Raw genomic sequence first — 12,139 nt, 5'->3', positions numbered from 1 at the left:
TTTTTTTTTTTTTTGAATGAGGGTTTTTAGGCAGGCGTTTTGTATTAGAGGCAGAGTGTTAAATGGAGCACAAGCTGATGAGCTCAAAGGTGATGATTCCCCTATGGATACACACTTTTAGATAGATGAAGAGTACTCCAGGAATTTMATGATTTCTTTGGCCTTTGTGGCCTTTCCTGGGAGAACTCACTCCCTTACACAAATAGCAGAGTAGCCTCTCATAAATGAAGCATTCCAAACAAGCTGKGGAGAATCCTCCTTTTCTGTAGAAAGCTGAGCCAGGACTGACACTCAGATCTGCCTGACCTGAGGTTTATTTTGAGCCTCCCCATAGCAAGGGGGATTTCCACACAGCTATTTCCAAGGCAATTTTTGTTCTTTGCTCACAAGCTCCCACCCCCTGTGGAAGCTGCTGGTTTGTGATTTTCAGGATGCTGAAGTCAAATAACAGCAGAATCCAAGCCAGCCTGCTGCCTGTGGTTTTTGAAGGCAACAGTGTGCAAAATACCTCCAGAAAAGGTGCAGCAGAAGGAATCTCCTTGCAGAAGGCAAAGGGAAATATCAGAAAGGCAACAGAAAGGATGACTTTTAGTAGGTACTGAAACAGCAGCAAAGCAGTAAGAGGCAAACACCAGAGAGTTTTTCAGGTAAAATTATGTGTCAGAGCAGAATGCCAGCATGACAAAGTCAGAAACAGTCAGAAACAAAGGCCCAGTAAGRAATAAAAGCACAGCAGTAAAAGGAGACTTTGGGAGTGCAAATAAGGGGGAAAAGCAAGAAATGTTTCTCTAACAGAGAAGCAGCAGAGTCCCAGAAGAGCCAAGAAGATCAGGGAAGACCCACGATGTTCTCTGCATAGGGATGGAGGCAGAAAGGGAGCTGGAATCTCTGTGTAGGGATGGAGGGAGAAAGGGAGCTGGAATCTCTGTGTAGGGATGGAGGGCAGGGGAGGCACTGAGCTGTCTGTGGAGCTCAGTCTGCTGAAAATCTGCCCCTCATGGCTCCTGCTCCTGCTCACCAGGCCTCGCTGAACTTTTTCGACAGGCTGGGCCGGTCCATGTTCCTCCGGCACCGGAACCACTTCTCCACCTTCCTCACTGGCAAGTCACATTGCTTGGCTAAACTGAGCAGCTCATCCTGGAAAAGAGGTGAGGCAGCAGGTTCAGATCCAAACCCAGAGGTCAGACAGGGCAGTATTTCATCTGACACACCACTGAACCCAGCTGGAGWTCCTGGCAAGCCCAAGTCCATTTAGGCCAATTTTATTTCCATTTTGTGAAAGCTGTTCATTCCTAGTATAAGGAACTTGGATAGCAGAAAATCTGTCCGTTCCCATCTCATCAATTGGTTATTAATGCTGATGTTGAAATGTCTCATTTTTTATGTAAACTTCTCCAGTTTCAAACTGGTGTTTTCTCCTCACATGAGTTCATTGTCAGATCACTTCCTCACCCTGTCTTKCAGGACCAAATCCCTTAAATCTGTCACTCCAAGAAAGATCACTGCAACTTAAATAATATCTTAAAGTTCTCCACTAAACTTTGTCATGCCTTGCAGAATTCTGATGCAGTATCATAATGGACTTTATTAGCAGAGGAAATATAATTTTCATACCGGATATTCTCCTGTTTGTGGTAAACCTGTAAGGGGTAATTCTTCAATAGATTACTCACAGAAATCCTGCAATTACCTTCCTTCTTGTCCTTAGGCTGTTAAGAGTTCGGCATGTGACATGAAAAATGTTTGTCATGTTTTATGTCCCTGCTTGGAGGTATCATGGATAGCCTTATTTTTTAAGTAAAGCAATAATCTTTCATGGAATGCATTCACCTGAATGGTATCACGTGAGAGTGACATAACATAGTGTGTGCTGTACAAAAATGAGTTCATTACCAACTTTCAGATAYGGTGTCTTTTGACTTGTGTTCTGGTGGTGGAGACAAATGGAGATGCTAATTTATATTCTCCAACTGCTCCATCAGGNCATGGGATGTAGGGAGTGTTAACAGCTTGTATGGGAGAAAAATGCTACGTCTTTGGTTGTCTTGAGAAAAAGAGATTGGAATGTAGGTGGCTTATAATTATAAACATTATTAATGTTGTAGCTTTTGCAAACTTATTAATCTTATGCTGTTGAGTAGAAAGTGATAGCTTTACTGACTAATGTATGTGTGATACAAATGTATGTACTGGTTATTAAAGTGGATAAAGGAGGTTTGTCTCAGAATAAAGGGATTATTTTTTGTGTGTGTATATGTGTGTCTTTGTATCTGTTATTTTGTGTCTGGCCAACAGCGACAATGGGAGAGGAGGGAAGGCAGCAGACTGGTTGAGGTGTCCCCAGAGAGTGCAGAGAGCCAGGCAGCAGCTCCTGCCTGCTCCCACTGCTGTTGGATCTCATGGTGAGGATCTGCTCTGATATCACAGACCCGGGAGAAAAACACCACTGCAGTGCCATGGGGTGCAGGGAGAGATGTGGGAAAAACCTGGTGGCAAAGCCAGCTCTTGAGTTCAATCTCTGCCACAGAATCAGTTTTACTGAGAAATGTTTGGATTTTGGGGACTGAAAGGCAGGGGACTGTTTGGATTTTGGGGACTGAAGTGGAAGGTCAGGGACGACCACACTGGCAAGTGTCCCTAAGAACACTCCTTTCCACTGCTGCAGAGATGGCCTGGCTGCACTACCCCCATCAATGCTGACATTTTGATTTTAGCCTCTTTTCCTTTGCCTCTAACCTGGTGCTGCATGTCCTAGGGTTCCTCATGCCCCAGTGCAGCACAAACCATGCTTGTCTGCCTTGCTGAAACAACGTGTGTGGAGTGGGATTGTCTCTTGGGACAGGAACCCATAGTGAGCTCCCTGCTCACCCATCCTTGGGAAGAGCTCACAGCTGTTGCTTCAAGGCTACAAGAAAGGCTATAAAAACAAATGGAAAGAAAATCAGATTCCTTTCCCTACCACAGGATTCTCATGCAAGGACTTAACCAACCAGGTTAAATTCTAATATTGCCTGACAATTCAGAATCCTGCCAGTGGTTTGTCTCGTCAGCAGTAGCCATTACAACTCTGGATCACCTTGCCAGGTTCTTGAAAATCACTCTTCTTATCTCTCAGGGGAAATCTACCCATCAGCTGTGTTTGTAGGTTTCTGAAGTTCCTCACAATCTCTGTGATGATGACCTAGACTATGGCTTCTTGCAAGGCCAATCTCAAACTCATGGATGGTGCAGCAACACAATGGCCCAGTCCAGGACTAGATCAGGTAAGACACATCCACTGAACTGCAGGGACTAGCAATGTGGGAGCAAGCTCAAGGCAGCTGATGTGACTGATTTTTTACAGGATTTGCCAGTATATGAAAAGAATGAATGACAGAATGGCTGGGGTTGGAAGGGACCATGGAGGTCACTTTGTCCAATGGGCCCTGCTCAAACAGAGCTACCTAGAGCCATGTCCAGAGAGCTTTGAGATTTCCCATGGATAGAAATTTCACAACCTCTCTGGGCACCCTTGGCACCCTGACAGTGAGAAAGTGTCACTGATGCTGAGGCAGAGCCTGTGTCACTGCTGTGCTGTGTGTAAGGTAAGCACTGGAGGGAACAGCACTTGTCACTATTTCCTTTGGGAATGCAGTTTCCTGCAGGAGTTCAGATCAGAACTGGGAGATGATGGCATTGCAGGAGAACCCTTTGCTCTCAGGTGATCAGAGCTATTGTGTTTCCTGCTGCATTCCTGAGCTTCCAAATATGAGTGGCATTGCTAAACTTCACGATTCAAAATGGGATTTTCTTTGACTAAAGACACTAAATCCACAGGAAAGCAGAGGAAGAAGGGACTCACCTTCTCGGGGTTCTTGCGGTGCGTGTTGTAGAATGTTTCCAGCACGAGGTTGGGCTGAGCTTTTGGTCTCTGTTTGTCTCTCACCCCCAGTTTGGYACTGAGGGGCAGGGCTATGGCTCTGCAAAAGAAAACATAAAGGCTCAGCCAAAAACAGAACAGTGATTTCTGATTTTGCAGCACCATTAGAACTGCTCTGAGCTCTGTGCTATGATATTCARAATTACACCCGCTGGCAAACCATTGCAAATGCTTTGTCAGCTTCTGAATCATCAGTCATAGTCTCTGGCTTGCTTGCAGCTGATGGGGAGAACCACACAGATGAGAAGGCCTAAATGTTGTTCCCTGCTTGATCTAGAACACGGAACATACATGGAATCCACCTGAACTGAGACCTTGGTCAGGATCGAGGGAGGCTCTGCCAGAGGTGTAGGATTGATGCAGAAGAAATGTCCTGCACAAACAGGAGGCCACTTGGTGTTTCCTGGAATAACTTACCTCCATGCTTCCCAAAATAAATCAAACACAGGTGCAAAATAAGGACATGACAACTAGAAACCTTATCATGGAAGGGATGTTTGCACTATGTGCTCATCTTCAGTCTTTCACAGTGAAAAAAAGCAAAAAAGATCTGCATAAATAGAAAAAATCATCCAAGGAAAACTGCTCAGAGAATTCCTATGCTCAACAATTCAACTCCTCCCCTACCAACACTCTTCTCTACCTCAGCAGCAGGAAACATCCTCATTGAAGGTGTGGAGGGAGATCTTGCACAAATATGGCACAAACAGGAAACTTGGCAAACAACTTTTTTTTTTTAAAAAAAGACCCAGGTCAACTGCATTTTACCTGAATTTCTGGAGAATTAGCTGTTCTTATTAATTGCTCCCTTTTGCACACTGCCACTGAGGAAGTGTCTCTATGTTACTGAGTGCAAACCAGTGCTGAAGATGGTTTGAGCTGACAGCACCCAGCAGAGACAGCGAGTGCTGAGCCCCATGTGTGCTCTGCTGGTCACTCCTGCTGYCCAGGCAAGTCCTCTGATCAGCTTTCCCTCATGATTTGGACACAGAACAAGATTTTTTTTTTTTTTTCACTTTGCTTAAAAGATTGTGAGAGCTATTTCACTATGTAGGTGTTAAAGGGGTTCCACTTCAAAATAGCATGGGATATGTCTATGGCTGCAATTATCTGGTGTGGTTGCCTGTGGTCTCTGCCAGTCATACAGCTTATACCCCATATGCACACGTGTTTAGGAACTATTTTGGGTCCAGCATCCTTCAGAAGGGTCTTTTAGAAATTTTATTTTCAAGAATTCATTTCTTAATTTAATTAACAATTATWAAAAGCAAAAGACCCCCTACCTAAGGAATGCTTTAACTTCTGCTGTACCACAGAATGAGTACACATTTTGCTCCCTCACGTAACTAATTTCCAGCTCATTTCTGCTTTTCTTTGGCACAGCCAACCCACCTGCTTGTGTATCAACCATTCTTTGTCATCATCTCTGGGAAATTCCTTTGGCATCACTGGCTATAGGAACATTCAAAGATGTACCAAGACCAACAAAAATTATGTTTCTTATAAGAGAAGGGCCAGGGCTAAGTGTGCTTGCTGGCAACAAGATACACARTCATCACAAAAACATGGGTAAGCATTGATTAGTTCTGGTGAAATTTAGCAGCATCCTGGCACTGCTGCTGGATGGCAGAGGAATTTAGCCATTCCTGGGAATTCTGGGATTTGGCTCTGACTGCTCTCAGGAAATGCTTCAATTGCATCTAATGATTTTTTTAATATCAAGTGATTGGTTTAATAACAGCAACACTGGACCACCAGGTCCTGTTCTAAGAACAATGACACAATATTTCAATGGTATCCATAACTCCACTGAGACTGAGAAAACATCTATGTTAAGCTTTGCACTAGGTCTTCGTTCTTTTATTAAGCTATTCCTTAAAGTGGACCTGATTTTTCTCTTTTAAAGGTCAAGCATTGATACAAGAACCTCTGAAGAGGAAGATGTAATCAATTCTATTGTTGAAAACAACCTTATTGCAACTTCTTATCAGGCACTATTGCAAACTGAAAGGTCTGAAATTTTCCAGGACATTAAAGCAAAGAGAATGTTTCTGCCAGGTGTCAGCACAGCTTGCCAACAAATTAATTTTACTAAAAACTATTTAAAGAATCCTGACAAATTTCTTAATTTTATTTAATCTCTAATTTGTCTATATTTTCTGCTGATTTCTTATGGCTGTGGCACAAAATTTCATTATAACAGAAACAAGCCAGTTGCAGTGGCCAAAGACAGGGTGTAACCAAAGTCACAATTACTTTGTTGTTGAAATTTTGAGTTTGCCCATGATTGATGGAACCAATCCTACTTTTAYGAACATCATTGGGAAATCGAGGCTTGAAATTCTTCCTAAGGGATGTTTGCATGGGTTTGCTGTATGCTCTGACTCAGTTCTCAGTTAAAACATGTTCCCAGAACAACCCTAAGAGGATGATGCTTGTACTGATTTCAACATCACAGATATGTCATGGATGGTCTCAACACAGCACTTTAACAGCACTCTGCAGGACAAAAGCCAAAATCTGAGGCCTAAACTGTGCCCCTCTTCAAGTCAGACACAGTAAGGGAGATGATTCTCATCACCAGCCTACTTCTCTGTCTGTGAGCATCTCACTCCATGGTTTACCTGGCAAAAGTTTCACCAAAGCATTTTATTCAGTAATCACAGAACAAACTGTCTCATGCAAAACCTGCTGAAATTGAAACTAAATGGCTTTATCGTGAAGGGGCTTAAACTGCTACTCCCCCACCTTTCTAAAGCAGGCTACACCCCTTCTGCAGAGGCTTTCAGAGTTAGTGTGAGACACAAGARATAGTTTAACTTTCAGGATGAAATTATCTATTTATTTATTTATTTATAAGGGTGGCACTTTGCAAATACCCTCAAGTACTAAAAACCAGTGWCAGCAGCTATCAGGACTTCTAGTCTTTGATCCCTTTTAGCCTCCTGCTTTCCTTTGGCAGAGAGCTCTCACTGTGCTCCTGGAGTCSTCTCTGCCTTCTCTTGCTTGCAGGAGAATGTTTCCCATCAGTTAAACTGACTGTTCTGTTCAATAAAAGGGCTCGAGTCACYTCAGTGCTGCTGTTCAAACCCAGCCAGGTTCGTTTTCAATTAAATGCTACAACGTGTCCCTAATCTTTACACCAAACACTGCCCGTAAGAACTCAACAGGATATTGTTTGCAAATCCTTCCTGATTATACATCAACAACAAAAGTCTGTGCAAGATAAACTTCAGGAAAGTATATTTCTAAGTAAAAAGCTCAAAATTGGTGTCCTTTCTTTCTTCTGGTTCTGAGTTCAAGTGTCTGTTCCTGGCAGATCAAGAACGTCCATTTCTTTAAATGCACAATGTATGGCCCACATACTATTATCACCCTCTCAGAAAGAGACCTAATATTTCTGACTAAAATCCTCTTCTGGGACCTATGTGATTCAAATTCACTGACATTTCCTCTCAATTGCCCAAGATCCAAAAATCCATGGACAAGTCTAAAGTCAGACAAATCAAAAATTGTACATAAATTTTGTTTTTCAATGGCTTTACTATCCCTCAAATCACTTTAGCTGWCACATTTTACTAACCATGAAGAAAACAAACACTTTGCAACATTCCTTCAGAATTACAGCACTCCAATAACTTGATTTCTACAGAAATGGTCTCAAACATTACATAACTAGAAAAGAAGCCAACATCCTTGCAGGGCCATATCCAGGGAAAAGTTCTGCTAAGGTGCACATGTGCTTAAAATCAAGCTCCAAGTTATGGGTGCAGGACATACCTCCTACTCACAAATGCAATCTGGAAATATTAAAGGAACGGGGGAGCTTCCCAAGTTCTAGATCCTCTCTTTTCTCAGGTCATCACCAAAGGCTCCCCCAGCTCTTTCCTCAGCACTGGCATAGCCAACACTCCAGCAGTAAAGGGCTTTCCACTCTCCAGCACCAAAGCCATCTGTTCCCACCTTCCCCAGCACAAACCAGCTCACAAGGGAGTTGCTTCACACCCTGTGAGCTGTTTCTTCTGCCTCAGGGCTGCACCTACAGCTTCCCCAGCTCTCCCAGGCACACCCAGACACTGCAGGTCCTCTTCCCACAGCCACCACCAAACCCCTGGCTCCTAGAACAGATATTGCCATCTCAGTTTCTCCTCAGCCAGCCAGTGCAAAGGAGAGGAAAATCCATCCTCGAGGAAGCAGGTTCTTTCACAAGKTTAATGCCCAAACAAAGGATGAAACAGTTGGTTTCAGCACACTGGCTGATGCAGCTGCTGGRTAAGAAATTGCAGAAAATCCTCCAGACTTCCCCTGGCTCTTTTTATTTACCTGGAGTTCTGCCAGTTGAATTACTTGAACACATTTCTGAAATCCCAAAACAGGCACCACCAGGAACTATCTAGAGAGAGAAACACTTGGCACCTGATGCACAATTGCCAGTAATAGCTGGTGGTGGCTGAGGGTAGAATAAACTGCCAGAGGCCAAGCTACAGCCACCAAACCCCAACTTGTCAGCTGGTYACAGCCACTCATTTTGATTTGCAGACCAGGCATACCAAGATATACAGCCAGGGTTATCTACAAAGAAAATGAGAAATAACACACACATGATTTCCTTCTGCAATTCTCAWACTTGGTGTGAATTATTTTAAACAGGGCCAGTATCACTATGCAGATAAAGCAATGGAGAAACTGAGGGCTGGACTGACACCTCCCTTCCCAGGGGAAACTTTCTTCTCCAGGATGAACTGGATGTGAAACAGGAATGATTCAGAATGAGAAAAAGTCATGCTGAAATAAAGACTGCAGAGTTAGGACAAACAAGAATACAGCTCAGAACACTGGCTTGTAATTTGCATAGGTAAAATACTGCTATGATTATAGGTTTCCCAGACCTGTAAAATGGGCTTCTGATGTTATCTTTTTCAAGGGTGTGACATGAAGCTTTTATTTAATGAAGTTTGTGAATCAAAACAGCTTTAAAATTAATGAGTAGGACCAGGCCTGTRGAAACACTCCCAGCTGAGGCAGCGCTTGGATGGGAAAAAAATATTTTTACCTGGCCATTGGCATCTAAAAGCAGATGGAAAAGATATTCAGATTAAATGGGAGTGGTGTGGCAGGAGGAAGGCAAATAAAGGTACAGAGGCACAGAAGCAGAGGATTGATGCTGGAAGGGGCCTCTGGAGATCATTCAGCCCAACTCTGCTGTCCCACAGGCTGAGGGGGCTGTGTCCCACTGGTGTCAGCTGTCTCTGCAGGTGCAGACCCCTTCCCCCTCTGGGGAAACTGCTCCAGTGTTCCATCACCCTCACAATAAAAAAGAGAGTTTTGGTATGTGCAGATGGGGCATCATGCATTTGTTTGTGTTCATTGCCTCGTGTCCTGTCATGAGCCACCACGGCGAAGAATTTGGCTCCTCCTTCCTGACCATGGCATAAATTGGCCAAGTGCCAGCCCGTGCAGGACATGGGCCCAATTTCCAGCTCCCCAACACAAACTCATCCCCATCACTGACTGGCAGTGCCTGCCTGAAGGAGCTGAGAATCCAGCCAGGTCTCACACAGCAGTGAGGAACAAACGTGAGTCACTCCTGGTTTAATGGCTACCTAGAGCACGTTGGTGTCCACTTAAGTAGAGGCAACCAAGACWCCTACATCCCCAGGAAAGAGCAGGATAGAAACCATGGAACTTACGGAATGCACATTAAATATATTGTTCACAAAGAAGAGATTTGAATTCCAATTGTGCATCATCTTAAAATGATTGTTTCAATACTCATTCACACATTTCGTTTATAATAAAACACTCCAAATTACAGCCAGTATTTTTACATAAAAACATTCTTACAGGAGAGCTCTGAATAATTTCAACATCTATAAGCTTTTCCAAGCTAGCCTTGTGTCACAGAGAATCTGCAGAAGAAACRTCTTTCTAGTCTATGGAAAAGTCAATTTCCATTTTGTGGTGCAGCCATTTTTCAAAAGAGAATGATAAAACATTTTTTAAATTGTCATTTTTCTTCTCTTTCTAAACTTAAAACCATTGTGGATTTCAAAGATTACCTCTCCAGAGAGCTGMTAAGAACACTGGGTTTTGAATACGTTGAAAACCACTTCAATATGTATTCAAAATCATGAAAGGGAACTTGCTCTGCAGTCCTGACAATGGTTAATGCTGCAGTAAATCTCAGTTTGCCACCAGGAAATCATGTTGTGTCACAAACCACGCTAACTACTGACCAAACTGCATAAAGCTTTAATGAAACTCCAAGTCAGTGATCCCTGCAGGATTTCTTGCTTTACCTTTGTCATTTCTTGCTCTACCTTTGTCATAATCCCCAGATTTTCTGTCCTGAAGTGTAATGTGTAAAACACTCAAATGGTTCTAGCCAGAAAGATCCTCGAGTCAGAGTAACTTCTTGTGCCAGCCCTGGAAGACGATATCACAGAGTTTGCAAAATGCAGCCCCAAAAGCAGGAATGGCAGCAGAAGGAGAGGAGCAGAAATCCTGGCAGCCCAGCACTGAAGGGTCTGGAGCAGCCTGAAGCCAGAGGAAGCAGCTAAAAACATCTGTCCATGGCAGGGGAGGGCAGTGGCACCGCCAGCCTGAGAGGTGGTCAGTGCAACGCCACCCCTGTGCTGGGCAGGGCTGAGATGAGAGCWCACAGCTCAGCCCACTCTGATGAATCTTACCCACGTCTGTCTGTCAGGTGTGATACTCCACATCCCCTTCACCCTGGACAAAGGAGACTGTCATGGTTTTACTTGGTCCGATTTTTTGGTGGTGGGGGGATGGGATCAAGAAACCACAAAGATGGGTGGAGAGGAATGGGACCTGGGAAGAGATGGATCCCCAGAAAGGGTAACAGGTGTCTTAAAATGTCCGTTTTTTTTAATCTTTTTTTCTCCTTGTAAATTTTTTTCCCCATCTCTGTTTTTTTTTTTCTTCTCCCCAGTGCCGTAGTATTCTTAGTAGTTTGTAGTAATAAATCTATTTTGCAACTTAAGTTATTCAGCCTGTCTGACTATTTCTTTGGAGCACATACATGTCTTTCTCTCAATTACGTTATGGTATCTGAAAGCCATAAATTTTCATGTTAATTGGGCTTTGCTCTCCCTTCTGCCTCTCCGGTGAGGGGCAGGGAGGGACCATCGTGGGTGCAGTGTTTTTTAAYTTTCAGCACAGTCTAAACCACCACAGAGACTTAACTGAGTGATGGAGTCTAAACATGATTTCTGCCACTCTCAACCCTGTAACAGCAAATAATGTGCAACATATACAAACCAGCAGGTCTGCCTTCAAAGACACATACATAAACCTYGCCTAGAATGACCTGTTTTGCATGCAGGAAGTCACAATGCTTGCAATTAGACCTTAAGGGTAAGGTTTGTGCTCTAAATTCGACACACTCCTTTAGCCAGTACACAGGGATGAAAAGAAGGAGCTGAAAAATGCATCTATCTCATCAGATTTGTAACATAGAGTCTGTGTGGACCTCTTCAATCATGCATTGGCACAGACAATAAAGCCAGCTTTTGGACCCAAACTGCTCCCATCGTACCTAAGAACCCCCAAACAGTATCAGATAACTTACCTTTCAAAGGCATACCGAATGCATACCAAGATTAAAGCAAAAGGGATACTGAGCAGGACTTCACGAGGCTGAGGGTAATGAATGTCTTCAGATTCTTGCATGTCCTCCCAGGTGATTCCTGGGGGCAGCCAGAACTCATGGTGCCACAGCCACTCATAGAGAGAGCGAGCCATCCTGCAAGGAGGAGAGAGCAGAATAAAGTGAGGAGAGCCCTGCACACAGGAAAACCTGTCAGCACAAGCTGCTGAAGCCAAGGAAGGATCACACCCGTGCTGAGGTTGCATCTGGCTGTTGGAGCACAACAGCTGTGGGACGCAGCACTGCCCAAGGAACTGATAAATTGCTCACAGATTCTTATCGTGTTCTTTCTGAGTGCTGACTCCTGCATAGACCTCAAAAAAGGGTTAAAATTGAGAGAAGTGCCTCAGAATTCAACAGAACACTAGGGCCAAACTTCTCAGGTTCACAGGTTCCTCCCTACAGTTTGATGTTATGGGGATGTGGCAAGTCTGCTCCAGGGCTGGCTGCCTGCTCTATTCTCCTATGTATATATCCTTTTTTTTTTTCAGTTTTTGATCTTTTGTATGTATTTGTTTCTATTTACAATTGTAATTCCATTATCTCTGTGT

General features: G+C 43.6%; 1 protein-coding gene across 3 annotated transcripts in view; it reads right to left on the bottom strand.

Annotated features, from left to right (window-relative positions):
- Window positions 1–12,139, bottom strand: part of CERS4 (ceramide synthase 4) — a 41,834-nt gene that overhangs the window by 14,058 nt on the left and 15,637 nt on the right. For all 3 annotated transcript variants that reach the window (XM_057376851.1, XM_057376850.1, XM_057376852.1), the window contains 3 exons: window positions 11,511–11,684; window positions 3,842–3,959; window positions 1,019–1,137 (listed from right to left, as the gene is read on the bottom strand). In XM_057376851.1, coding sequence (XP_057232834.1) covers window positions 1,019–1,137; window positions 3,842–3,959; window positions 11,511–11,684 — 411 coding nt within the window. The remainder of the gene's footprint in view (window positions 1–1,018; window positions 1,138–3,841; window positions 3,960–11,510; window positions 11,685–12,139) is intronic.

This window comes from Malurus melanocephalus, unplaced genomic scaffold, assembly GCF_030028575.1.
Source record: "Malurus melanocephalus ecotype Western Australia unplaced genomic scaffold, MMel_1.1 scaffold_293, whole genome shotgun sequence".
Lineage (NCBI taxonomy): Eukaryota > Metazoa > Chordata > Aves > Passeriformes > Maluridae > Malurus > Malurus melanocephalus.
This window is presented reverse-complemented; position numbering and strand designations above follow the sequence as displayed.